Here is a 25,764-nt window from a genome sequence, read left to right as displayed (position 1 = left end):
TGAAAACTCACATCGTCAAACGTGATGGCACCATTCGTGGGCCAGTTGGCAAGTGTCGTTGTCGCGTCGCCTTCAGACTCGATCGCCATATACTCTTGGAGGCGCTCGGGCGACCGCATCGCAGCTTCGAGCTGCGACCACACCGTCGCGAGGTAGCTCAGATTGGCCGGCATGGCGAGAACATACGTGATCAAAAGCCCGAGGAGGCCAAAGCTGAGCTCGTGGCGATGCCGGAGCGCCACCAGTCCGCAAAGGAAGGCGGCGACGATCGTGCTGCTGACTAGCGACATGCGCAAAGCGAACCACGCGTTGAGCGCGGTGGCGACGGCGCGTGCTTGGCCAAATGCCTCGATCTTGAGCGTCGCACTCGCCTCGACCCGGGCAGTCTCTTTGAACGCGCGGAGCGTCGTTGCGCCGTCAATGGCTTCGGCGATCGCTTGCAAGAGCGGCGCGCGCGATGCGTTCTCGAGACGGTGCACTTCATGGAGCGGCTCGAGGTAGAACGCGCCGAGCTTGTAGTCGAGGTACAAAAGGGGCAGCACGAGCAGCGCCGGCCAGCGCGTCATGAACAGCGTCGTCAATAATGTCGCCAGAAACGACGAGACTTCAAAGAGGATCGGGCCAAGCGTGAACGGGATGCTGAAGTCACACGCGACCACGTCGTCGCTGCAGCGGCTGCACACGGCGTCGGTCGACGTCGACGCAAAGAACCGCATTGGCGCCGCCAAGAGCGCCGAGAGCATCGCGCCAAACATGTGCTGGGACGCGCGCAAGCCAAATGCAATCACCGCGTACGTTTGGAGGATGACGAAGACGCAGCTGCCGAGCGCGAGCGCCGCGTAAAGCGTCATGGGCGCGTAGCCAAACGTCGCGGTCTCGTCCGGCGTCATGGCCCAGTGCGTGAGCCAAAAGTCGCCCCCGATTTTGAGCAGCTGGAGGCTCATTGTCAGCAAGACGATCGTGGTCACGGCAACACACCCGCCCATCGCACGCACGTAGCCGCCAACAATGGCCGTCGACACGTGTCCGTCACCGTCGTCGTCGTCGTTCTCGTCGTCGAGAAGCAGCCGACTCGACTCGGTGACACTTGGTGCATCCTCCGCCAACGGTTCGAGCATCTCGGGCAACTGAAGGCTGCGCATCGACTGCTGCGACGGGGAGCCGAGGAGGTCGTGGAGTCGACGCTGGGGCATATCTGACTTGGCTTCGACGGCCGCCGAGACAGCCCGGTGGAGCGCGCGCGCCGGCTTGGTCTCAGCCACGCTCGAGGCCATGCGCTGGAGCGGTCGGACACTCTCGGGCTTGGCGTCCATGGCCGACGACGTCGCCCGGTGCAGCGTGCGGGGCTTGCTCGCAACGACACTCGAGACGGCGCGGCGCAGCATCTTGGGCGGGTCTCGCGACGTCTCGTGAAGCCGCCCGCCTTGCAGGAGGAGGCTGCGACGCACACTGGGCGACTGGATGATCTCCATGTTGTGTGTCACGAGCAGAACCGTCTTCTTGGCCAAGAGGCCGAGAATGCACTTGGTAAAGACCTCGCTGGCCAAGCTCGGGTCGAGCGCCGCTAAGGGCGCGTCCAAGAGAAAAATGTCGGCGTCGCTGCAGACCGCACGCGCCAGTGCGATGCGAGCCTTTTGGCTAGCAGTGAGGATAACGCCCTTGGGGCCCATCTCGTTCATGTCACCGAGGGTAGCGACGTCCTTTGTCAGCGCACACGCGTCGAGGACCTTTTGGTATGTCGCGCGGTCGTACGGCTTGCCAAAGAGGATGTTTTCGCGGATCGTGGAGTTTTGGATCCATGCCTGCTGGGCGACGTACGCGACGCTGCCGCCAACAAAGACCGAGCCGCCGAGCTTTTGCATTTCCCCGAGGAGCGCCGCGAGAAGCGACGACTTGCCTTGGCCGATTGCGCCATGCAGCACGACGAGCTCGCCGCGTCGAAGGCGGAGGTGGAGGTTGCGGAGGGTCGGGCCCGAGGTCGCATGCCACGCAAATGAGCCCGTCTCGATCGCGACGACGACGCCTTCGTTGGCGTACATGGCCGCCAGCGGGTGCGACGGCCCCCAGACGCTAGCCGCGCTCACTTCATCGAGGAGCAGAATGTCATTGATGCGCTGGACCGACGTGAGCGACTGGACCATGGCCATGAGTGCAATCGGGAGGTTCACAAGCGCATCCTGGAGCGGCTTGAAGAGCGCGAGCGTCGAAAAGATGATCGTGACGGTCAATGCTTGCTGCATCCAGAGCGTGAACGTCGCGACAACCGCCAAGGTCACGAGAATCAATGTGCAGTTCATGAACGAGAGAAGGACGAGGATGATGCGCATGAGCGTGTGAATGGACGCGAGCTCGAGGCCGCGCAGCGCCTTGATTTTGGCTTCGTATTCCGCCTCGAGCGCGTCCATTTTGATGGTTTGGATAGCGGCCAACACTTGCTGGAGCACTGCCATGCGGTCGTTCTTGAGCTCAAAGCAACGCGCTTGCTCGGCGCCCATGAGCATGGCCGCGATCGCGTTGATGACCAAGATGATAGCGACGACGCCGAGCCCGACAAAGATGGCCCAGCCCACGTTCGAGTAGAGGAGGTAGAGCACGGCGGCAATCTGGAGCGGCACGATCCACATGGCGTGCATGCTCATCGCAAAGCCCATGACGTTGATTGTATCCGTAGAAATCAGGTTGGCAATGTCGGCAGCCATCTTTTCTTTGGCGACCGACGTCGACGATGCGACGGCGCGGAGGCGGAGCACCTTCTCAAAGAGCATTGCGCGCAGCGACGACGAGAACTGGAGCCCAAGGTTCTCGTTCATGTACGCCAAGTGCGCCTTGAGGAAGGCGTTTACAAGTTGCACGAGGTACAGCGACCCAATGAGCGTGAGCACCGCTTGCAAATCAATGACCGGCGCGGCGACGGCGCGGAGGAGCGCACCGAGGACGTAGCCTGGGCCGTAGAGGTCGCCGAGGACCGAGAGACTCTGGAAGAGGCCAATGCAAAGGAAGCGACCCCAGTAGATGGAGAAGAAGGTGGCGAGAAGACCACCGTCCTTGTGCTCGTACACGTCAGCAAAGTGCAAAGTGAGCGGACCGACTTGGCTCGCAAGTGGCAGTGGGTACAGGTCGTCGGGCGACAGCTTGCGCTGATTGCCGACGAACAGCAACGGCTTGGCCCAGCCAAAGACGAGGCGGGAGACAGCACCGGCGGTCTCCGTCGGGTGGGCGGCCACGGCCGTGAACGTACGGTACATCGGCAGCAAGCAACTGGCAACCGAAGTGGCCCGTTCCGTAATAAAAACACACGATTAAAGATGGCTTGGTATTTGTATCGAGTGTGATAAAAAACATGCCAATCACCGATGTGATCAACACTCCTCGCATGGGATATGCTGAGGTCGTGGGTACGAACCCCGTGTGCCCGCGCAACGAGGTACCCAAGCCATTGGCGCCGGCGGACGTCAGTACGCCCGAGTACTACGTAGCATGAGGAACGCTCCGCGATCAATGCTCCTGTCGGACGAGAGCAACGACGAGCACGCGAGCCGATTACGATAGCTCGGCACCCAAGGCAGTTCTCTTGGGTGACTCGTTGCATCTTGCCGCGCGAGTTATATGTGTTTTTGTGAAGAAAAGCACTGTGGGTAGCTGCAGAGGTCGCGGGCTTGATGGAACCAAGACGCATGTCGTGTAGGTGGACGAGGTATCGCCGACCTACACACGCAGCTACCACAGCGTAGCCAAGGCACAGGACTCTTTACGAGTATCTTGACAGGATGCTGTTCAAGGCGCCGATGGCGCGACGGATGCGAGTTCGAAGCAGCGCAATTCCCCGTCCATCCAAAGAGGCGACGGGTGAGTGTCAAGCGAGCCTTCCAGTCTACGCACTTGTTGAGGACCTCGCTTTTGTATTGCCTCAAAAGATCAAACACAATAGTTAATCCTGTCCGATGTGCCAGTGATCGTCGAGACGCGATGATTCTCTTTGAAACGGATCGACCTTATACGCTGCCCTCCTGCTCTCTGCGTGTGCGTGGCCTTCCTGGGACGACCTCGCCCACGGCTGGAAACGGCCCATCCGCGAACGATCAACTACAGTAGCTCATCCAACGGCCCCTGTTCGGCTACGCCGCAGATCGCCCACGACGCTCGACCAGGCGTACGTAGTGTTCGACAGGAACGAAGCAGGACGCCCTCGGCGACGAAACAAAACGTGCCGCCTACGCCTTGGAGAGCTGTCGTTCATCTCGACTAGGGGCGCCGAAGAGCTTGCCCTTATCGCATGCTATGCACTTGCGTTCGTCAATCTTATAGTTATCCTTCAGGTCTTTCAGACACTACGTTGTCATGTCATTGCTAAGAACGAAGGCGATGGTGCATGACGGTGCTATTTCCAAACATCACTCGGCTGCTTACGCCGTAGTCATGCTATGATACTCACTGCTACATCGGGGGCTGCATCGGGCACTTGCTTCATATCTGCACCAATATGCAAGGATGTGGAGGACGTCCTTGCCCACTCGGTACCTCGGCATCATGTATTTGATTGGCCCTTACCTTCTGACGCGCCCTGGTCATATCTGCACCTTGCACCAAATCAGACTTGCGAGCATTTGATGCCATGCGCTGCATCATGGCTTACTCCACTTGTTGCGGTGATGATGATGGCCGCAGCACGGAGGGCGTGGCGGTGCACCCAAGCACGTTTGCATAAACCAACGCGTGTGTGCCCCGGTGCATGGACCACCCACGCGATCTCGTCGTCTTCTTCAACTTGCCCGTGACATCAAGTTACGACCGGCTACGTTTCGACCCTCGCAGCACCGAGCACCGTGTCTTCGGAGCTCCCCGGATGCCTCTTTTGACGTACATCGGTACGCGTCCTAGGAGAGCGCGAAAAGCTCGCCGAGTTGCAGACGTTCACTGCTGTCCAAGGATTCATATCCATCGTGCCAAGTTGAAGTCGGAGCGAACACGAGTTGCACTTTCCCAATAGTAATAATAAAATCCAACACATGCCCCGAGCGCCGAGCGCCGTCGCGGCTGCCCTGTGAGTTCAAGGTCGAACCCCGGCCGTGCTCTCTGTGTTGCCTTTCGTGGCGAGCAGCTCCCTTCGCAGCGTCCCGCACTCGAGTGGACTTCACCAGCGCTCGAAGCGTTGCCGCCATCCGCGAAACTCAACGTTGACTCAACAGCCTGCACCGGTCCAGCGGCGTGAAATCACCTGTCGAGTCAACACCGTCACGTTGAAGATCCCGTTAGCATTCGGACATGTCCGATTTGCATCGTTGGAATTCGGTGTTTTTCTCGACGGCGTGCCGAAAGTCCTACATGAACCGTGGGCCGGCCAAAGATATAAATAGGACTTTTTGGCCGGAGGGTCCAAGACCTCTCACATTTGCATTTGCCTCGCACCTCCAACATGCTGGCTTCGTCGTCCAAGATGGCCCTGCGCCGCCACGCCGGCGCCTTGACCGCGGCCGCGCCCATGCAGAAGCGCACGATCGTCTATGGCCCGCTCTACAAGGTGGCCAAGAAGATGATGCCCCGCATGTCCAACACGGAGAAGGCGGCGCTCGAGTCGGGCACCGTCGGCTTTGACCGCGATATCTTCACGGGCAGCCCGAGCCTCAAGGCCCTCGACAAGTACTCGGCCAAGCTCACGCCCGAGGAGCAGTCGTTCATGGACAACGAGGTGCAACAGCTCTGCGAGATGCTCGACGATACGCAGATCTTCCGCGACGGCGATCTTCCGCTCGAGGCATGGAAGTTTATCAAGGAGAAGGGCTTCCTCGGCATGATCATTCCCAAGGAATACGGCGGCAAGCAGTTTACCGCCCACGGCCACTCGATGGTCATCACCAAGATTGCGTCGCGCTCGGCGCCCGCCGCCGTCACGGTGTGCGTGCCCAACTCGCTTGGCCCTGCCGAGCTCCTCCTCCGCTACGGTACGGACGAGCAGAAGAACTCGTACTTGCCGGCCCTCGCCGAAGGCAAGCACCTTCCGTGCTTTGGCTTGACCGGCCCGTCGTCGGGCTCGGACGCTGCCAACATGCGCGATACGGGCGTCGTCTGCGAGCAGGATGGCGTTCTCGGTATCCGCGCCAAGTTCAACAAGCGCTACATTACGCTCGCGCCCGTTGCTACGTGCGTCGGTCTCGCGATCGATGTTACGGATCCCGAAAACCTCTTGAAGGGCACGGGCTCGGCCGGTATCACGGTCGCTCTCCTCGAACGCAACCACGAAGGTCTCCAGATGGGCCGCCGCCACGATACGCTTTCGGTCCCGTTCATGAACGGTACGGTCCAGGGTGACGACGTCTTCATCCCCATGTCCAAGATCATTGGTGGCCAGACGCGTGTCGGCTTCGGCTGGAACATGCTCATGGACTGCCTCGCCGAAGGTCGTTCGATCTCGCTCCCGGCGTCGGCCGTCGCCGGTACCAAGATCTCGGCCGTCGCTGCCACGGGCTACGCGCGCATCCGCAAGCAGTTCAAGGTCCCCGTCGCGACGATGGAGGGTGTCCAGGAGCACCTTGCCTCGATCGGTAGCAACGCGCTCATCAACATTGCCGGCCAGCACTTGGTCAACGGCATGATCAACCAGCACGAGCAGCCGGCCGTCATCTCGGGCGTCTGCAAGCAGCAGATCACGGCCCGTGGCCGCGACGCGGTCATTCAGGCCATGGACGTGCTCGGTGGCGCCGGTATCTGCCGTGGCCCGAGCAACTTTTTGGCCAACACGTACATTAGCATGCCGGTGGCGATTACGGTCGAGGGCGCCAACACGCTCACGCGGTCGCTCATCATTTACGGCCAGGGCCTCACGCGCGCGCACCCGCACTTGTACCCGCTCATCAAGACGCTCCAGGACGGCAACGACCTCGCGGGCTTCAAGACGCACGTCAACGCGCTCATCGGCCACGGTGTCTCGAACACGGCGGCGTCGCTCACGCGCGCGGCCACGCGTTCGCGCTCCAAGTCGGACCTCCTCGGCCACTACGAGTCGCAGATGAGCCGTCTCGCGGCCAACTTTGCCGTCATGTCGGACATGGCGCTCGTCCTCGGTGGCAAGCTCAAGTTTGCCGAGATGATTTCGGGCCGCTTTGCCGACGCGTTCTCGAGCTTGTACCTCGGCTACTCGACGCTGTGGTTTTACCAGCAGAACAAGCACGTCCAGGGCATCGACCCGGTGTTTGACTACGCCATGACGTCGCTCTGCTACGAAGCGCAGACGGCCTTGTACGGCATCCAGGACAACTTCCCGGTGCCCGGTATTGGCGGCGCCATGCGCGCGGTCACGTTCCCGTTTGGCCAGTCGTACGCGCCGCCGTCGGACGCGCAGGTCCGCAAGGTCGCCGACCTCGTCTCGACCGACAGCGGTATCCGTGACCTCTTTGCCGAGAGCATGTTCATCTCGAACGACCCGGAGGATCGCGTCGCGCTCATCCACGCGACGCTGCCCAAGGCCATCAAGGCCGACGCAGTCCTCGCCACGCTCCGCAAGGAGAAGCGGTCCGCGACGGCGGCCGAGCAGGCCCTCATTGACGAAGTCGAGGTTGCCCGCGAAAAGATCATCCAGGTCGATGCCTTTGACGGCCTTGGCAAGGAGATTGGCGCGCCCGCCGACTATGTCCGCCCCGGCTTTACCGGCAACATCTTTGGCTTGACCAAGTAAACAACTAGCTAGTGGTAGTAAATCAACATCGGTTCCTTATATTTACACTCCACACGACGTCTTCACTGGTGCGCCTCTACGCGCGTTATCATTCGCACAGGGCTGCTCAGCAGGCGACGGAGAGCCCCACTTGACGAACTTGAGTCGTCGTCGGTGCACTGGCGCCCATTTGGCGTGCTACTCAAGGGTGTAGCGGCCTGCGAGGACATCGATGTCAAAGGACATCAGCGTCGTCTCTCGCCGCCAGCGCAGCTGTCAACTCTGTACAACGAACGCGGCTGCTCTGAGTTGATGAATGCCAGGATCAGGGCTCATGCTGGAGCTTCGGAATCTATTCAGCATTTGATTGGCGGGCTTGGTTCCGTCTCGACCAATGAACGCGCAGAAAAGATTTTTTTGACAGAAAGGGCACCCTCGTGTGGCCGGCGTCGAGTGCCAGTGCTGAGGACCATGATGCATCATCCGCTAAGCGGGCTGCTATTGCTTCTGCTAGCTTTGGCGACCGACGCCAAGTGGACAGCGACCGAGAAGGACGTGTTCTACATTGGCAACGACATCAAAATCATGCACCAAGCGTCGCGGCAGGCGTGCAAGCGCGACTGCGTCACCGTCGTCGGCTGCGTTCTGTATGTATGGGAGCCGCGCGACGGTGGCATATGCTTCCTCAAGAGCAACAAGGGCGTGCAAGTGCCGCTGCCAGGTGCACGCGCCGCTGCGCTCATCCGCCAGCCGCCGGATTTCAAGGATTTGGTCCCACGCGGGCGGCTCGACCACCGCGCGATTGAGTTTGGCATTGACGGCGATGCACCGCTGCCGCGCGTGCCGTATCACTACGTGGTCGGTGCGCAGTGGAATGTCTTCTTCCCGCGCGCACTCTACACGGCTGTCTTGAGCACCAGCGAGCGCGTCTTTGATCCCATGTTTATGCTGTCGCCCGACATTGGGATCCCGTCGCCGTACGCGGCCGTCGAGTCGATTGGCGAGTGCGCGCGCATTGCTGCATCCCAGGACTTTGCCTTCTTCACGTACCTTCCGTCGCCGCAGCTGTGCGTGCCGGCGGCCTTTCCCAACACCAACCCGAATGGCGACCGCGCCGCCGTCTTGCGGCACCCCATGGCCGGTGCCCACGTCACGATGAGATACCCGAAAGAAGTGCCGTCGTCGTTCACACACGCGGCGCCGAACGCTACGAGTGCCGAGGCGTGCCTCGCGGCGTGCGAAGCCGCAACGTCGACCTGCGTTGGGTATCACTTCATGAAGGGGTCGTGTGCGCTGGTGGCGCCGCGGCCCGCGCGGTCCGACGTCGTTGCTGGCTGGGTGCACCAAGACGTTGCGCACGAAGAAGACGTGATGATCCGCATGGCGTACATGCCGGGGTTTGCGCTCACGGGGTACGTCGAGCGAGAGGGCCCGAAGAAGCCGTCGCGCTACGACTGCGGCGAGTGGGTCGAGATCACGCAGCACACGTTCTTCCACTACGACGAGGCGACGGGCGCCTGCGCGTACTTTGACCCAGCGCCGTCGTCGACCAACAAGACGATCCAGCTCCAGTATACGCGCAACGAGCTGTTGCAGCTGCCGGGGCACCTCCCCACGACCCCGGTTCTGGCGACGCTCTCAGCGCCAACGGCATCGGCCTGCGACGCGCTGTGCCTCCCGGCCAAGGACAATTGCTTCGCGACCGTCTTTGACGCGGTGACGCGCGAGTGCGTCTTGCACACGCCGACGCCAGACCCGGCGCGCACGCTTGCGTGGCTCGCACCGCGACGGCTCCTCGACAATCTGCAGACAGTCACGGAAGCGCATTTTTTCGTCACGGCGCACCAAGACGACCACGAGCTCTTCATGGCCGAGACCGTGCTGCAGCGTCTCAACGCGACAACCTCGAAAGCCGTCTTTGTCTACGTGACGGCGGGCGACGCCAACGAGACCAACGGCTGGTGGGAAGCGCGTGAGACGGGCACCTTGGCCGCGTCCAAAGCGTGGGTCGAGGCGCTCGGGCTCTTCAACTCGCGCGTTCGCATCGAAACCATCTTTCTCGCGCAGCACAGCGTGCACAAGGCGACGATCGGCAACGCAGTGCACTACTTTTTACGGCTCACCGAGGCCGCGGTCGAAGCCTTCATGTTGCGCAAGGAGCTCGCAGTGCCGCCCGTCGACCGGCCGAGCGAGCGCTATCACCGTCTCGACGACATCAAGGAGGTTCTGCACGCCATCATGTACCGCGAAAGCAACCGGATCCCGACCGTGACGTTGGCGACGCACGAATTCAAAGGGTTTGCAGGCGAGGATGTTGGTGTCGACCACGAGCTGCACAGATACACGGGCAGAACACTCGAGGACATTGTCGCATTGTCACCGCAGCTTAGCAACTGCGTCTCTCGGACCTTTTACTACGGCTACCAGCGCTGGTTGCACCCGAAAAACATGTCGCCAGTCGCCACGCGCCTCCAGCGTCACGCGTGGGCGAGCGCGAGCAGCGCCATCTTGAGTGACCACAAGTGGCACCACCCCGTGTGGCTCACGCACGCCCAGCACCTCGGTCGACAGTATATTTCCCGCACCGTTTCCGTCGATGGCAAGTGCACTATCGACTTTTGAATGAAAATTGTACAATGTGCCTGTTAAACCAACCCTGCCCAACCGACTCCTGGGATTCGCGAACGCGGTTTCTACTGTGGGCAAGGGGCGATGCCAAAGCCCCACAAATGTGGTGCGGATACTTCTGCCTCGTCGTTGACAGACCAGTGATCTACCACAAGTTTCAACGTACGATCGAGGTCCGGCTGCGAAATTCCAGTGAACGCGATGCGCCAATGTACCAAGAAGTATGAACGTGATCCATCGCAACCAGAGAGCTGAAATAGTGCGCAGATGCACGAAATGTTTGGACCTGCTATGCTTGTCGTCGGGACACTGTCCGTGATCTGTATAAATGCAGGGATTTGGAAGAAATATTTCGAGAATACGAAGGAAAAAATAGGGAATGAAAATGCAAATGACTTCTCATAACACCAGCGTCCGCTCACACCGTCTTGGAATAGCAACGGTGGACGTTCATCAAGAGCCAGCAACTCAAAACTCAATTCGAGTTGCTGGCCGACATCCCGAGTCAACGGACGTGGTCACATACGATCATCAAAGTCATTTGTGATGTCAACTTTGAAAACAAAGTAAAACTGAACGTACTGAAGAATTTGATCCTGTATAAGTACGGTCTTGCTTTAATTTACCGTAAATCTTACGTTGCTATGTAACAAATCGCTAGAGTCCTTGCGTAGATTTCATTGCACCTCATTGATGGGCAAATGAGATATTGCAATTTCTGCATGGCGCGTAACAATCCGCATAAACCCAGCTGTTTCCGCATACGAACTGGTGGTGGCACTGAAAAAAGCGCAAATTTACGGTACATTTGGTCGTCGCAGCGTGATTTTCAAACTGGACACTATATGCGAAATTTAGTGATCACTATATTATGTCATTTGTATAGTGTGAGTACTGCATTGGACAATGTGCCATGAAATCCAGGACAAAATCGGAAACATAATTTGAAATCAGGCTTTTTTTACGTGCTCCTCCGAAGACCGACGCGGGACTCGCGAACGAGCGCCCTACACTGTCGACGCGTCACCTGCAAACGTTGGATAATTCATTTTGTTTGGTCTCCTGCTCGGCTGACAGAAAGAGGTGCCGAGGTTGTCGAGGCCCGGATCGAGGACAACCTCCGAAAGCTCCTCCGAAGCGGCCAAGGACAGTCGAGCACCGTAGCAAATTTAGCTGGAACCAGGTGTGTTGATAGTTAAATAGGCGATCGAACAGACACACTTTTATCACTCGATCGAAAAGCCAGTGATGTCCATGTTGACAATCTGTCGACACCAGTTCAGCGTCGGCCATGCACAGTGTAGTACGTACCAGCGTGAGGTATTTGGTCATCTCGTCCTTCGTTTGATAGACGGGCAAATCGAGACGGTTAAAGCACGTGTGGGCTCGCGGGAACGGGTTCCCAATCTCGGGGCCGCAGAACGCGAGGTTGAACGGCTGGACGCGGCCGTCACTGCTGATGAGCGCCTACGCCGTCCAGTTGCGTGTCACGCTCTCGGTGATCATAGAAAGACGCGACCTTGAACCCCTGCGCAGGCACGCGGGAGCTGCCAGTCACAAACTGCAGCAGTCGCGCTTGCTCTTGCGGCGCCATGTTGTTGACAATGGCCCAAAACCACCGGCAATTCCGGAGCTCGATTTCCGTCGGCACGAGCGGCGTCACGTACTTGACCTCCGAGTGCCGCTGCCAATCTTCCGTATCGATCGACGGCACACCTAGTATCAATGTTTCAATCATTCACAAGTCTCGGCGCCAAACCGCAGAGAAGTAGCTCCAGTTCTTGGTAGTCAAAGAGCTTGAGGAGACCTTCGGGCACGACCGAGTAGAGCGATGCGAGCAGTGTAAGCAGCTGGATCGAGACGCTGTCGAGCATGTGGTACTGGAAGAGAAGGTCGATGTACGCCGCCTTGTTGACGGGCGTCACATCAATCGTGTCGCCATTGGGCGCCAATGGCACGACTTGCACGCCGTTTGGCACTTTGCGCGTCTACACGAATCGTCACGACTACGATCTTAGCGCAACAACGACATACCACGGTAAAGTCGAGGCATAGTGCGGCGATCGCGTCAGCGTCCGTGGCGCGCTTGAGCCACAGCAGACTGCGGTAGAGCTCGTCGTCGAGGAACTGGAGGTCCGTGAACGAAATAGGCACGCCGAGCATGTGCTTGAGCAGCGGCAGCGCCAAATGCACTTGAATGAGCTGTTCTTCGAGGAGCGCTTTCCCAAGGATACGCCCCGCAAATGAAAAGTACTAGGGCATGATGAGTCGACACAAAACTAGACACTAGATGGCGTACGTCGAGGTGGTTGGGCTGGCTAAAGCCCGAGCCCGCGTGGACCCAGTAGCTCGTGTCATCGCCGACAGTCGCGACAAAGAGGCCCAGCGATGGGTGAAAGAGCTCGGCGCAGAGAAGCGTGAGCCACTCGCGGAGGACGCCACCAGCGTCGAGCGCGGGCTCGCCCACGAACGAGACGCGCCAGCGCTGCCGCATCTGGTGCGGTTTGAGCAGCATGATGTGGTCAAACGAGTCGGCGAGGACGCTCTCACGACGGACCACTGGCACATCATATGATCTCCTGCAACAGAGGCAGAAAGGCCATACCAATGTCGACATGGCCCGACTCCCACGGGAACCAGAGGCGGTGAATCTCCGTCGAGAACCATTTGATTTTTTGGGCAAACGGCAGCATCGTGAGCTCTTCGAGGTTCATGACGACGTCGGTGCCCGCCATGTTGATCTTGTAGTGAAAGTCCGTTGCGACCGTATCTACCCTTGCATCATGAGCTGTCGATCGAAGGGATGCAAGGAAGAGAGACCGGATTCGTTGAGGACAAGCTTGCCCGTCGAGTCGCGAACGCGGATGTAGCCGATCGAGTGGACGGACGTCGAGCTCTCTCGGTCGTCGCCGCTGCGATCGCTTGGAAAGTCGCCGAGAATGATGTCGACCGGGTCGCGGTTGCTGCACGAGTTGGAGCGTCCTTTGCGCGTCTCGCGGACCTGCAACGTAGGTTCAAGCCCACGAACGGGGCAGATCGAGATGGTGTACCCAGCGATGGAGGCCGTCGGCGCCCGGCATGCGCTTCCACTGCTTGCGCCGGCTCGCTGCGATCTGGAGCTTGCTCAGCGGGAAGGCAGGGACGTGCATTAGCGTCTTCTCGACTTTGGATTTGCGGTCATGGTCTTTCAGATCGCGCTGGTGAAGCTGCTGAAGGAGCTTGAACGTACCCTGGTCAACCCCTGCGCACGTTATGAGCTCCAAGACTCGGACGACGACGGGTGGACGTACCGCGTGGCGTCTGGCAGAGGTCGCAGCGGCGCTTGGCCGGGTGGTTGTGGAACGAGCAGACGCTGCAGTCCCAGAGGTTGTGGTCGCTAAAGCTACATCGAACGTGAGCGGCGACAAGGCGAAATCCGGGCATCGCCAGCGCACCTGTCGGCGAGGTTCTCACGGTAGATGTCGGACGCTTCGGTATCGAATGGCACGACGTCGATGTCGGGCTGCATGTCACTGCCGTCGTCCCGACGGCGGAAGAGCATGAGGAAGACGACGAGCGCCGTAAGGAGCACGATCACCATGCCCAGGATGATGAACCATGCGAACGCTATCATGATGCTCGACGGGCCAATGTCGAGATGCGTGTCTGCCGCCGGTTCGCGCCGCCAGAGATACAGTCCCGACGGGCCAATCCCATCGCCTCCGCAAAGCCAGGTGGCGCCACACGGTGATACCCCGAAGTTCGAAGCTTCTCTGTCAACCCCACCAAGCTCGGCCACCCATCGAAGTTCGAAGCGTGGGAAAAGGGCCGAAACTATGTCCGCGATGACAAAATGATTAAAATATGCATTTCCAAGGTACATCGCAAAAGCCACCAGAGGCATTTGTATGCAATCTCATCGCAGAGCTCTGGAACCAGATTGTTCCTGTCAACGACGCATTGGCGACCGACCTCGATTCGGTGGCTGCAGCACGAACGAACGAGCGCCGTCCTTCTCTCGAGACCGACAAGCAACCGCATCTTCGCTATCTGTCGTGCAAAAGGTCGATGGCGACGGCGCCTGCGTGCGTGCAGTCATCGCGACGGCGTGAGTAATTGAGCTGCGACGGGGTGAGCATTCATCCAGTGCAATTGCGCTGGGCGCAAGCGCCGTTTGCCTACAGCCTACTGGTTTGCCTAGGCTCATTCTTCCCATGCTCCTTGCGATTGAGTCGTCACACCTTCTTGGGACGTTCGGAAGGCGCGCTACGGTCAAGCAATTCTTGATGCCGCCATCGAGTGGTCATTGAGTGGCCTTCGAGTCAGTTGGTCAACTGGATCGGTTGTCGTCGGCACTGCTCGTACACACAGTGTCACTGTCCCAACTGGATGCTGCCAACGTGGCTGGTCAGAGCGGACGACGAGAGACGACGAGGCATCTTGAGCTGCACACAATCGTTAGGAGGGTGTCAGCGGCTTCAAAGCATTGACCGACGACACTTGGTTTCACCACGGAACATGTCGTGTCCTTGCATCTCTACCTCCAACCAGTGGTCAGTCAATCGAACGTGACGCTTCGATTGAGCGAGCGACGGCGACGTCAAATGACCCCTGCCACGATGACGTGGCGGCACAGAAATGCGTTTCCATTATGAAAGGCGTCACTCGGATCACAAAAGCTCACGTCAGTTGACGTGGTTTATACTAATGGTATCACCTTAGTATACCTTGAACAAAGAGTCTCGCTGGAGGTGGGTTCACTCGAGCAAAGGAATGGCCGACACAATGTGGTCTGGGGGCGTCGCCGTCTTGACTGCGGATAGAGGCGTCGGGAGCTTGTACCCGCGCCACGTCTTGAGGTCGAACACATACATCGTCTCACCGTGCTCGAGCGAGACGACGCCGTTGAGAAGCGCGGATGCGCGGTCCAAGCAGTAGACGCCGTGGAAAAGCCACTCGTCGCTGCGGAAGAAGCGCGCTGCTGTCGCGTGCAGGAAGAGCGACGCCGCGCCGCGCACCAACGTGCCCTTCGCGACGCAGTCGGCGATGACGCTTGTCAGAAATGACGCGGCCAGAGCGCCGAGAAGGCCGAGGCATCGGTTGAGGCTGCCGATTTCGACCTGTCCCGTCGTGCATACAACGAGGCCGTCGACAATCGGTGTCGAACAGCTGCGTGCGACGTGCGCGATCGGCTCGATCGGCGCCGCGAAGGTCCAAACACTGACAGCAACAAAGGCCATGACGCTGCTTTTGACTGCGATGGACTGGGTGTATGTGGCTGTGACCATGGAGAAGACGTCGTTGGCAACGTAGACGAGCCACGACGTCTCGCCCGCCGCGGCAAGGACCCATAGAACATTGACGGGCGGCGCGACGAACCGCGTCCGGTCATTCGTGCTGTCGACGTGCAGACCGCCCGTGGAGAGCACGACGAGGGCTGTTACGCCGCGTACGAGCTGCAGCGGTCGACCGAGCCAGACGGCGCCGGCAACGCGGTTGAACTGAAGAAAGTTCCAGCCCTCGACTTGCCCAGCGATCGCGAGCGTGTACGCAAACAGGAGCGCGGCGACGCAGAGGAGCCCGACGGAAAAGCCACAGAGTGCAGTTGTCATGTAGCGCATGGCGGCGTGCGGGACATCGTCGGGGCCCGCGACAGTCACCACAGCGTCGACGTACGTCGAGATCAGTGTAAGCGAAGCGACGTCGCCTTGGAACGTGACCACCTCGCGCATGCCTTGCACCCACTGCAGCAACATGGCCCACCCAAAGAACGCGTATGGTGCGGACGCGACGAGGCCAAGCCGGCTAAGGGTCGATGTGTCTGCAAGGAGTCCCGCCACTTCAATGGCAGAGACCTCTGCGACCAGCGTTCGCGCCTGCACCTCAAGGCGCTCTTGGTCCGACGATGCGATGAAGGTAGATACAAACGCTTGCGCGGACTGGAGTGACGCGAGGCAGTTGGCCGGCGTCCGAACGTCTTGCGCGCAAATCTCGGGCACCAGATTCTCGACACTCGACGCGCCAATCAGCAAGATCGCATAGACCAAGGTGGGTTGGTCCAAGCGAACATACTCGAGACGCGTCATTGAACAGCCGCCATTGGCCGTAAAGAACGATGGAAGCCCGTCGCGCAGTGGCGTGGCGGGGCGAGATGGACATAAGATGTCCATTCCGCTTGCGTTGCAACGAAGCCATTCCTGCGGGACCGCCGACGCATTCCAGAGCGCCGGTATCGCTCCAAGCTGCACTCTTGCTGTCGCATTGGCATCTAGCACGGTCCTAAGGCTCCGCACCACGCTCTTGTACCAGGCGACCAATGCGTCTGGCGGACGGCCGCGCAGCATGTCGATCGTCCCAAATGGACCGAGCGCCGCGCGTACCATGGCGTCCTTGGTGTCGAGCGGTGTCGCGACAATGCCTTGCGCGATAAGTACGTCCTCGATCGATGTGGTGGCATAGGCGAATGCAGGCGAGCGGAGAAGGGACTTGCCATAGATCGAAGATGTGTTGGAGGACACGGCGTAAAGGTCGCTTGCAAAGCCCCAGTACATGTGCAAGCAGCTTTGCTTGCGGACGTGAAACGTGGCGTCGATCGTCGTGAGCGGCATGGCGTACGTGGCGCCGTACGCGGTCACGATGTCGTACGTGGCGCGGAGGCCGAGCACCTTGTAGTTTTGCCATTGCGTCGTGTACGTTGCGATCCCCGCGCGTTCCCAGCGCGCTGCTTCGCTCTCAATAGATGTTGTCAGCACGTTGGCGGCAGTCACCTGCATCCAGGTACGGCCGTGGTCACTGGCCCGGAGCGGATCCAAGATGCTGCTGTTGAGGCCGTGCCACGACGACGAGCGCGCGAGGACGTCCCAGTCAGTATTGCTGAGGACGCTCTCGAGGTACACGGCCCCGTTGCTAGCAAACGCGGACGAGTAGCATCGACTTTGGCGCGCGCTGGAGGCAGCCATCTCCCACGTCTGGTTCAAGTCGAGGAAGCAGTAGGGAGTAAAGATATACGGCAATAGGGTTGTGTCCATCGAGCGCAAGCCGGCGATGACCGTGGGGAGCGTCGCCTCCATGTGCAACCGAGCTCCGTCAAGCGCGGACGACCAGATGCGCGACTCGTTGGGAAGACGCACGCTGTTACTCTCAAGAAGCGATGTACTAGACGCCGCTGTGGATTCGTATGCGATCGACAGCGGAGCGCTAAACCACTGTGCTAGCAGCGGCAGATGCAGCGCCGCGTCAAAGTTGGCCGAGAACAAGGCTGTCGAGAACGCCGACGAGGCAAGGTCCAGGTACCCAAAACTACAAGCGACCGTCAGCGCTACGTAGACGACACCGCCACCGGCACGGACGATCCGCCAGCGACGGTTCGTCTCTGAAGCATCGGTTGCTGCGAGCGTCGACGACGACGGCCCGCGGCGCACGACCACGGGCCATGCAAACGTCGGGGTTCGAAGCCCGACCGTGTGCATTGTCGGGTTGGCAATGTTGGGTGTCAAGACCCAGAGGTTCACGTCAAAGACGTAGTGGCGACCGGGGAGATACCCTGCTAACGTACTCGAGAGCACGTCCAATGTCGACGCTAACGCGGTGCGGTGCGACTGCACTTCGACGAGAATGCCGGCCACCGATGCCGAGAAGAGAAGCGTTTGCGGTGGCGCCGTCGGCTCGATGGCCTGGAACCACCACCACCAGTAGTAGTAGTAGTTGGAGATCTGCAAGATGTGATAGCCAACGCAGACGCTCGTGGCGTTGATCGCGATGAGCAGCAGCACGCGCTGGAGACTGCCGACGTATACGACACCAGCTGCGCAATTGGCCACGGTCGGCGCCAATGCGTAGCTGCACGCATCGGTGTCGAGGTAGAGCTCGAGGCCGACTGGGTGAAAGTAACTCACGAGCACGAGAACCAACCACGCAAGAAACGACCCGACGGGCGCGGCGCGGTGCAGCACGGTGACGGGTGCGAGTGCGTCTTGGAGGAGGTAGACGAGCCACGTGGCTTCGCCCGAGGCGACGGCAACCGCGACGAGCGATTTCGGCGCCGCCTCAAAGTACGAATACCCCGAGGGCGCCGTGACCATGGCGGTGGTGGCTGAGCTCAGATAGACAAGCGCCGAGAGACTGCGCACGAGCATCGCGGGGCGACCGAGCCACGAAAAGCCCGCAAGGCGATTGAAGTGCAAAAAGTTGAGGCGCGGCGCGTACGACGGGTGGTACCGCAGCGCCAAGAGCCCCACAAGAAGCGCTAGCGTCGCGAGCACGCCCGACGTGTAGCATACGAGGGCCATTACAAGCATGCCAGTGGCGACCGGCACGTCATTCGCGCTCGCCACCGCGGGCGACTCCAAGATCAGCGGGTGCGATAGCTTTGTGACGTTGGTTGCTGCATGAAAGCTTGCCTCTCGGTGCCCAAGAAGCCACTCGTGCAGCACAATCCAAGCATCGAGGCTGTCCAGCGCGATGGCTGTCGCGTCGGCAGTGACGAGCGTGAGATGCGCCGTGGCATTGTGCGCAGCGATAGCGTCAAGCGGTGACAACTTCTCTTGCAGCGCGCGGTGCAGCGGTGCCAGCGAGGTGAGCGCCGCGACACATGTTCCAGTGGTGTCACTACCGCAGATGTGATGGATTGCGAGCGGCTGCGTGGTGTTGGGCGCTAGCAGCAGCATGGCAAACACCGTACTCGCGACAGACACCGAGGTCGGACAGAGCGCGGCATCGGCGGCGCACCACGCGCGTTGCAAGAACGTTGGTGCAGATCCCGGTATCGATCGCACGGATGTACCATCCTGCACGCGGAGCGCTGCGAAAGCGAGCTGGAAGCGTGTAAAGTACATCTGCAACCTCCTCGGTGCGGGCTGCAGCACAGCATACGGGGCACTGGACGCCAACGCGCCGGTTGCCGTCGATGTTCCCTGGACGAGAGCGCAGTTGAGTTGGACGCACGTAGCCACGTCGGCCCAGAAACCGTTCGGTTGGGATGGCGGTGGCGGCAGCCAACGACGAGGCGTGAGTGTGATCGGGTACTCCATGCCCAGAGCATTGCGAACGACGAGCGTGGCCGTCAAGTGCGCGTCAAACGCTTCGTCGTATTGGAACTGCCACGTTTGAAGCCCGTGGTACGACCAGAGTTTGGCTTCGTCGGCGACACCATTGGTCGCGCTTGTGGCAAGTGTGGTCAACCACGCGCGGCCGCGAGGCCCGAGAGGACTCGCAATCGTGGCATTGATGCGGGCCAGGAGTGCGACTCGATCCGAAGACGCCGGCACGTTTCGCAGCACGGCCTCGAGGTACACGGCGGCGTTGGCTTGGCTGCGATTGGTGTTGCACCAGGAAGCAAACCCAGACAGAGGTATTGTCCGCGCCAAATCGGCCCAACAGTAGCGCGTTGCAAGTCCTTCGATGGCGCGGGGCGACGCAGCCCGTAGCATGTTGATCGCTGTGTGCAACGGCAGCGGTCGTAACCAGAGGTCCCGTGCCCATGCCGTGCTGTCCTCGATGCGAATCGTCGAGGACGGCGATGTGGCGTAGTACGTTTTGTCGAGTGCCAAGCTGGTGTTGTAGTCGAGGTAGAGCCCGTCATCGAGCAGCGACCGGTTGAAGCGCTGCAGCGACACGACAAGGTCGGCCAAGTACGTTTGGTGGGCAGATGCGTTAAAGCCGGCCCAGACTGCGTCGTTGGCAAAGCTGGAATCGATGAGAAACACGTACAGAGCGCTGCAGACGACCGTCCAGAGCACGTACAACGCAGCAAGCGCCATCTCGACCCGGTCCTGGCTCGAGGTGTACACGGGCGGTAGCGCCGTCGTCGGCATGGCCTGGCGGAGGAGGTTCGCCAGACGCGGCGCAGGCTCTACCTTCATCACGTCAGGTTCAAGATTGATTAACCGCCCGCCTTTTTGGCGATTATAAATAGTACACTGCTAATTCGACCTTCCTTGTATGTCGGATGGGAACGTCTTCTGCCCAAAATAGCCCCAGCCGTTGTTCTTTGCACGCAACCCTCAAGGCTGCACTAGCATGACTAGCTTGGGCTGTGTACATGCTAGAGGCCGAGCCCCCTTGCGATTACTGGACTATGCAGCTCAATACGAGAGCACTGGCACGCGCGCTAATGGTGATCTACTCACCGCCGGAACTCGCGGCATCGCTGCAGAGCTCGCGGCGATGCCATTATGTGCCATTTCTGCTGAAGTGGTCGATTGCTCCAGCAAACGTCGTCATCTGTCACCTCGAGATGGTTTGCCCTTGGTAAAATGTATATAGCCCACGTGCTCGGCCCATGAGAAGCGACCGAAGAAGCTGCTCGCCTCGTCGTCCTCGTCGCCAGCTGCTTCGAATTTGGATGGAGTCGGGGATTTTCGAAGCCGGCCTTTTAAATTCTATAATTTGATCTTGTGATTTGTATGGAGGGCGGAATATGTCAAAGTGCAACTTGCTCTCACCATCATGAAGGACCAACGCGACCCTACGACGGCGCCAGGCTGCGTCGCGCCCGCGGCCGCCCCGCGAACAGACGCCGAGGCCGCGCCACCCGTGCACGAAGTCTTTGGCGGTACGTCCTTGCTTCTCATGCAAGCCGAATGCTCATGGGCTGCTGGCCAGATGGCAACTTGAATGCAGTCATGCTCGTGCTCTTGCTCTTGCACTTGATGCAGTACGCAATGCGCGACCCGTGCACGTGCTAAGACGCGCCTCCTCTCTGTGTATACCTGACCTTGCGTACAATCCACTTTCGATTAAAAGCACTTGCGATCCAAGATCGACTCGTGGTACTCTTCCCACTCCTGCCGCGTGATTTGGATGTCCTTGAACGTCGGGAGCGACGCAAACATGGAGCCGCCGATCCACGCTGCGATCTTGCGGTGGGTGTTGTACCCTCGCTCGCGCGTCTCGTAGTCGGGTACGATGCGAACGTCGGGCTCGTGGAGCTTCGTGCTGAGCTCATGGTGCAGCCGCTTCGCAAGCCCTGGGACCATTGTGGTGCCGCCCGCCAGGACGACCGCGCCGCGGAGGTCACGCTGGAGGTCCTTGTCGCACATGGAGATGCTTTGCACGACGAGATCTGGCAAGCTCTTGGTCTCCTTTGCAGGATGATCGTCGGGCAGCGCTGAGGGGTCGAAGAGGACGTCCGTGGCCTTGGACCGGCAGTCGCTGTTGATCGTAATGACGGTCCCGTCCGGTAGCTCGAACGGTTTGTTGGTCTCGTTGAGTGGCGCGTCGCGCCCCGTCATCGTGTAGCAGTGGCTCTCCTTCATATCGGCAAAGACCGAGACGTGGTGGAGCTTGAGCGCATACCCACTCTTTGATAGAAGGAGCTCGAGGTGTTTTGTGATGTCCATGCCGCCGACTTGCAAGTGCAGCGTCGCATGTGGGAGCGCGTAGCCTTCAAAGATAGGCACTGCGTGGCTCGACCCGTGGCCGGCCTCGACGACAATACCGCGCGTCCGACCGGACGCAAAGAGCGAAAGCACGCACTGCTGCATGCTGTAGAAGGCCGACGCCTTGTACGACTCGAACATGAGCTGCGCGGTCTTGGCCAACTGCGCCTTGGCGGTCGGTGACGCACTCGTGCAGAGCACCTACGCAACTCCTGATGCATCGTGTGCGATCCATAATGGGCGCAAACCGGCATGTTGATGGCCTCGGGGTTCATGCGCAGCTCGCGCTCGAACGTATAGTCCCACACCTTCTCCATGGCGTCCCAGTCCGTGACGTTGCCGCGCACCATCGGGTCGACAATTTCAAGGTGGTCGCGGATGCTCGCTGTCTCTTTGCCAACGAAGAAATCGCGGTCGGGCTTGAGCCCGTTGTGGTGCGAGAGGAGCCACTCGGGGTTCCGTGGCGTGCCCACGGACGTCTGAAAGATGCCACGGGGCGTGTCTTCGCCCGAGAAGCCGACTTTGATGACGCCCGACCCATTGTCGAGCACGATCGCGCCGAGGTCGTCCATCGTGCCCGCGACCTTTCGCACACAATACGATCTTATGTGTACACCAATTGACAATATATCGATAAATAGTGTGATCGGGACGTTAGAAAGGCGGCTGGTCGGATGTCGCCACCTTCAACCTGTCCCGTCTCGTCGGCTTCTCCCAGTTCGCACGCCAGGTCCCAGGCCTCCTCGAGCATTACGCCGCTCGTATTCGTAGCGATGGACAAAGGAGCACCGGCTTGCGCTACATAGTCGCACGACCTTGTAAGTACGTGGCACGGTCTAGGACAGTCGAGGCGGTCGCTTGAAGATTCGCTCCAGGGGCGCGGCCGTGGGATCTGGGCGCAGAGATCGTCCTGTCGGACGACGGCGTTGGTCCAACTCGTGGACAGTCGACGCCGCAGATTAGTCGCGAGCAGCTGCACGCTACGATCCGTTGCGCTGGTGGGGACGCCGGTGTCGAATCATCCCACCGACTGGCGGGAAAGCGACAGGCCGCGATCGAATCGAGATACCGTTAAGAACAAAATTGAATTTCAAAAAGCGTTAAAATAGGAAGCAAAACCGACAATAAATAGTACAGGGCACGAATAAAATAACAGCGCGGCGCCGAGACAAAAACGGCCATATCGGACCGCCTCTAGTCCGACGACGAGCCAATGCTGTCGCTGCGACCAAACACGTCGCGGCCGTGGGCGATGCAAAGGCCCTTCTTCTTGCGGTACTTGGTGCAACCTTCGACGCGGCAGTAGTGAATGCCGCCGTGCGCCGAGCAGAGGCCCTTCGCCTTGCTGTGCTTGGTGCAGCCATCGACCTTGCAGTACCAGCCGCCGCCATGGGCGACGCAGAGACCGTTCTTGTGACGCAGCTTGTGGCAGTCGGCCACCTTGCAGTAGCGGGAGCGCACATAGACCTTGGATGCCATGGGTTGCATCATGATGACGCTCGGGAGCGGCTTGCCCACGGGGCTCGTCGCCTGGCTCTTGGTCTCGAGCTTCATGCGCGGCGTCGTCAGCGACGCGCATTCTTCGCCGACGCTATGGAAGCGGCACATGCCGTCGAGCACGCTAATGTTGCGGCAGCCGCTCACTGCGCATGTATGGTCGCGGCAAAGGCCGCCGATCGTAGCCTCGCGACTGCACGTCGAGAGGAAGCACTGCGTGTCGCGGCGCAGATCCAAAAGACCGTAGGCGCCCGTGAGGTCCTTGGCAAACGTGAGCGCGCGCATCGCGAGGGGCTCCGACTTGATGTGCACAGGGTTCAGGAGCGACGCGATCGCAAAAGGCGACCCGCGCACGTCGTCGGGAAGGCTCGAGGGCGGTGGCACGACAATGGTCATCGACATCGTGCACTGGGCGAGGATTGCAAAATGATGCACTGGGCCGCCTTGCTAAAACACCGGAAAACCGAAAAGCGTTTCGAAAAACAATCCTCCCAAACCCGACGATTGTATTTTAGCTTGGGTTTTGTATGGTGTCGCGGCTTCAACTCGGATTAAAATAAAATATCGAACCTCGAAATTTCGAACGGCGAGAAGCCGTGGGAACCAGATTGGCCGCCGCAAGTGATCGGCGCACATAAGATACGTGCGACTGGGTCGTCCTGGTCCTCGCCCGACCTCAGCTTCGACCTCGATCTCGACCTCGACGCAGCAGTGACACAGGCCGCGACGAGGTCATTGGCGGCGGCGGCGAGCAGCGAGCGACGTCGACAAGGGCATGGCGTCGACGCCGCTGCCCGCGATGTCGAGTCGTCCGTGCCATCTGTGCGGACGCCAGCTGCGGCAGATTCGTGGGCCGCCACCCACGTTGGTGCCACTCTGCCTCGTCTTCATGGAACGCGACCGGCCGCTCATCGTCGATAAGGCCAGCGTCGCCTTGCCACGTCAGGGCGCTACATCTTGACCAGATGCAGATCCGTGGGCTTCAGCTGCGAGGATTCGAAACCAGACGCCGTCGACATCGTAAGCAACGTGGCACGCCAAATATATGGAAGCGCCAAGATTTTATCGAATAGCGACGGGCGCTGGCGTCGACTAGGATCTGCGTGGGACGTCGTCGTCGTCGTCGGCTCTCGGCGCGACGAGCCGCGCCAGATTCGCCTGCCCAGATGTACCAGCATTAGCCTCGGATCATGGTTAGTGTAGAGATGCACACAGTGGCCGTGTTGAACTGATGCAACGCGAGATCACCGATGCATTCACTTGTAGTACCTCGTACGTGGCCACCAAGCCTGTCCGCAACTGCGTGGCTGCGGCGAGAAACGACGCTGACGGTGGTAGGATTGGCCTCGCGACAGCGATGCGCGCTGTCGAGAACGGACCTTCCTCTTCTTTCGCTGCTGCTACTCGAGCGTCATCATCCGGTCGCTCGACGCGCCGATCGGTCGTGCTACCTGAACTTTTTGATGATGATGGTGGCTTAGCGACAGGCCCCCCACCAAGCGAGCCTGTCGTTGTCGCCGTAAACGGGGTCGATCCTGCACCGAGCGACGCGTACTGCCGCGCGGTGCCGATGCCCCATCGACGCATCATCGCCGCTTGACCCACGTGGCTGCTCAGTCCAAGCGCGGCTGCGACTTGAAAGACATCTGGCGACGGGTCCCAGCACAGCGTGTCATCCGGGTGCACGTGCGGTAGGAGCGCGGCCTCCAAGTCGATGGCCAACCCAGCCGGTGCGCCGGGCACACTCGCCTCTACAAACCGCTGCAAATGCAGCATGCAATGGCTCGGCGACTCGCGCAGCACCAGTCGGCGCGTGCGTATGTCGGAGGGCGCATCGCGCGGGAGCATCGCCGACGACGTCGGGACTAGAGCGGATTCGTCGCCGCGGTAGTCCCAGATGTCGACGAGGATGCAATTGTCGTAGAAGATGCATGGCATCTACGCCACCCACGGTCCCATGTGAGAAGGAAACAACAACGTGCAGTACCAAGGTCGTGAGGCCGGCCGGAATGACGCCACTGTCCAGCGCCAGAAGAAACGCGCTGCCGTGTAGCGTCAATCATGGTAAAGAGAGTCGCGCGGTCGTACCTGGAAGCACTGTCGTAGGCTTGTGCATGGCCGTTGACCGCTTCGGCACGTGCGACGCCTCTGCAGAGAAACCCGTTGCGAAACAAGAACACGACGACCGAGCTCGCAAAGGCCGGTAGCGCGTCGAGCGGGAGGCCGTGGCGCTACGCCGTGGCGACTGTGATCATACGCCCATTTGGAAAGCGCGCCTACTGTCACGCCAAGTGTGGGATTGACCAACGCGCGAACCAGAGACTCGGGCGGCTGCACGCTGCTGGTGCACGGCCGCGCGAGGCTGCCCGAGGCCACCGCGTCGACAATCTGCCGCCACGGTCGCTTGGGAACGTGCTTGGGAACAGCGATGGGCGATTGCAGCTGCATCGGCGCGCCAGGCGCCCGCTTGCACGACGCGCGCTTGGCCTTCTGCCCGCGCAGCTCGAACGAGATGCGCATGATGGTCGATCTTCCGGTTGTGCCGGTTGCGAGATCGGTGCGGAATCAGCTAAACGAACGCAACTCTATCGGCGGCGGCGGGCTCTTGGTCGAAAGGAACAGTCGATGATGGCC

The 25,764-nt window shown here is 60.1% G+C and overlaps 9 protein-coding genes across 10 annotated transcripts in view; 3 read left to right on the top strand and 6 right to left on the bottom strand.

Annotated features, from left to right (window-relative positions):
• SDRG_07718 (hypothetical protein) overlaps positions 1 to 3,276 on the bottom strand; it is a 4,030-nt gene extending 754 nt beyond the window's left edge. Inside the window, exon 1 of the mRNA XM_008613570.1 lies at positions 12 to 3,276. Coding sequence (XP_008611792.1) covers positions 12 to 3,245 — 3,234 coding nt within the window. The 5' untranslated portion in view covers positions 3,246 to 3,276. The remainder of the gene's footprint in view (positions 1 to 11) is intronic.
• A 2,095-nt stretch (positions 3,277 to 5,371) lies between these two features.
• Positions 5,372 to 7,723, top strand: SDRG_07717 (hypothetical protein). The gene has a single exon (XM_008613569.1). The coding sequence runs from the start codon at positions 5,414 to 5,416 to the stop codon at positions 7,667 to 7,669; it is 2,256 nt and encodes a 751-aa protein (XP_008611791.1). The 5' UTR covers positions 5,372 to 5,413; the 3' UTR covers positions 7,670 to 7,723.
• A 357-nt stretch (positions 7,724 to 8,080) lies between these two features.
• On the top strand, positions 8,081 to 10,293 carry SDRG_07716 (hypothetical protein). Its single transcript, XM_008613568.1, has one exon. The coding sequence runs from the start codon at positions 8,120 to 8,122 to the stop codon at positions 10,268 to 10,270; it is 2,151 nt and encodes a 716-aa protein (XP_008611790.1). The 5' UTR covers positions 8,081 to 8,119; the 3' UTR covers positions 10,271 to 10,293.
• A 1,139-nt stretch (positions 10,294 to 11,432) lies between these two features.
• Positions 11,433 to 14,012, bottom strand: SDRG_07715. 2 transcript variants are annotated; one of them, XM_008613567.1, is made up of 12 exons: positions 13,711 to 14,012; positions 13,567 to 13,658; positions 13,506 to 13,517; positions 13,327 to 13,460; positions 13,097 to 13,277; positions 12,882 to 13,046; positions 12,576 to 12,835; positions 12,311 to 12,529; positions 12,036 to 12,264; positions 11,796 to 11,992; positions 11,588 to 11,743; positions 11,433 to 11,541 (listed from the first exon to the last, which is right to left on the bottom strand). In XM_008613567.1, exons 1-12 carry the CDS (start codon positions 13,887 to 13,889, stop codon positions 11,503 to 11,505), a joined length of 1,863 nt encoding a protein of 620 aa, XP_008611789.1. In that variant the 5' UTR covers positions 13,890 to 14,012; the 3' UTR covers positions 11,433 to 11,502. The 2 variants fall into 2 exon arrangements, with proteins under 2 accessions (XP_008611789.1, XP_008611788.1); XM_008613566.1 differs by having other exon boundaries at positions 13,327 to 13,517.
• Positions 14,013 to 14,860: 848 nt separating this feature from the next.
• SDRG_07714 (hypothetical protein) lies at positions 14,861 to 20,115 on the bottom strand (the record flags this gene model as incomplete). The annotated part of the gene is made up of 1 exon (XM_008613565.1): positions 14,861 to 20,115. One exon carries the CDS (start codon positions 20,113 to 20,115, stop codon positions 15,013 to 15,015), a length of 5,103 nt encoding a protein of 1,700 aa, XP_008611787.1. The 3' UTR covers positions 14,861 to 15,012.
• A 586-nt stretch (positions 20,116 to 20,701) lies between these two features.
• On the top strand, positions 20,702 to 20,940 carry SDRG_07713 (hypothetical protein; the record flags this gene model as incomplete). Its single annotated transcript, XM_008613564.1, has 2 exons — positions 20,702 to 20,807; positions 20,858 to 20,940. The coding sequence occupies 2 exons, from the start codon at positions 20,702 to 20,704 to the stop codon at positions 20,938 to 20,940; spliced, it is 189 nt and encodes a 62-aa protein (XP_008611786.1).
• A 30-nt stretch (positions 20,941 to 20,970) lies between these two features.
• Positions 20,971 to 22,453, bottom strand: SDRG_07712 (hypothetical protein). The gene is made up of 2 exons (XM_008613563.1): positions 21,882 to 22,453; positions 20,971 to 21,834 (listed from the first exon to the last, which is right to left on the bottom strand). Exons 1-2 carry the CDS (start codon positions 22,203 to 22,205, stop codon positions 20,992 to 20,994), a joined length of 1,167 nt encoding a protein of 388 aa, XP_008611785.1. The 5' UTR covers positions 22,206 to 22,453; the 3' UTR covers positions 20,971 to 20,991.
• Positions 22,454 to 22,699: 246 nt separating this feature from the next.
• On the bottom strand, positions 22,700 to 23,609 carry SDRG_07711 (hypothetical protein). Its single transcript, XM_008613562.1, has one exon. It carries the CDS (start codon positions 23,530 to 23,532, stop codon positions 22,828 to 22,830), a length of 705 nt encoding a protein of 234 aa, XP_008611784.1. The 5' UTR covers positions 23,533 to 23,609; the 3' UTR covers positions 22,700 to 22,827.
• An 8-nt stretch (positions 23,610 to 23,617) lies between these two features.
• Positions 23,618 to 25,673, bottom strand: SDRG_07710 (hypothetical protein). The gene is made up of 6 exons (XM_008613561.1): positions 25,411 to 25,673; positions 25,219 to 25,361; positions 25,118 to 25,172; positions 24,582 to 25,068; positions 24,400 to 24,530; positions 23,618 to 24,288 (listed from the first exon to the last, which is right to left on the bottom strand). The coding sequence occupies exons 1-6, from the start codon at positions 25,648 to 25,650 to the stop codon at positions 24,223 to 24,225; spliced, it is 1,122 nt and encodes a 373-aa protein (XP_008611783.1). The 5' UTR covers positions 25,651 to 25,673; the 3' UTR covers positions 23,618 to 24,222.
• Between the last annotated feature and the right edge of the window lie 91 nt (positions 25,674 to 25,764).

Source organism: Saprolegnia diclina (assembly GCF_000281045.1).
Source record: "Saprolegnia diclina VS20 unplaced genomic scaffold supercont1.22, whole genome shotgun sequence".
Taxonomy (NCBI): Eukaryota; Oomycota; class Saprolegniomycetes; order Saprolegniales; family Saprolegniaceae; genus Saprolegnia; species Saprolegnia diclina.
This window is presented reverse-complemented; position numbering and strand designations above follow the sequence as displayed.

Bases quoted from the DNA above. Each gene is read 5' to 3' on its own strand.
- SDRG_07717 (XM_008613569.1), top strand. From the start codon at position 5,414: ATGCTGGCTTCGTCGTCCAAGATGGCCCTGCGCCGCCACGCCGGCGCC.
- SDRG_07716 (XM_008613568.1), top strand. From the start codon at position 8,120: ATGATGCATCATCCGCTAAGCGGGCTGCTATTGCTTCTGCTAGCTTTG.
- SDRG_07715 (XM_008613566.1), bottom strand. From the start codon at position 13,889: ATGATAGCGTTCGCATGGTTCATCATCCTGGGCATGGTGATCGTGCTC. The intron at 13,518-13,566 runs GTACGTCCACCC...TAACGTGCGCAG, and splicing joins CCTCTGCCAGACGCCACGCG to GGGTTGACCAGGGTACGTTC. The intron at 11,542-11,587 runs GTACGTACTACA...TGGTGTCGACAG, and splicing joins TGACCAAATACCTCACGCTG to ATTGTCAACATGGACATCAC.
- SDRG_07712 (XM_008613563.1), bottom strand. From the start codon at position 22,205: ATGGACGACCTCGGCGCGATCGTGCTCGACAATGGGTCGGGCGTCATC. The intron at 21,835-21,881 runs GTTTGCGCCCAT...GGAGTTGCGTAG, and splicing joins CCGAGGCCATCAACATGCCG to GTGCTCTGCACGAGTGCGTC.
- SDRG_07711 (XM_008613562.1), bottom strand. From the start codon at position 23,532: ATGTCGATGACCATTGTCGTGCCACCGCCCTCGAGCCTTCCCGACGAC.
- SDRG_07710 (XM_008613561.1), bottom strand. From the start codon at position 25,650: ATGCGCATCTCGTTCGAGCTGCGCGGGCAGAAGGCCAAGCGCGCGTCG. The intron at 25,173-25,218 runs GTACGACCGCGC...GCTACACGGCAG, and splicing joins GCCTACGACAGTGCTTCCAG to CGCGTTTCTTCTGGCGCTGG. The intron at 25,069-25,117 runs GTACTGCACGTT...TGGGTGGCGTAG, and splicing joins CGGCCGGCCTCACGACCTTG to ATGCCATGCATCTTCTACGA.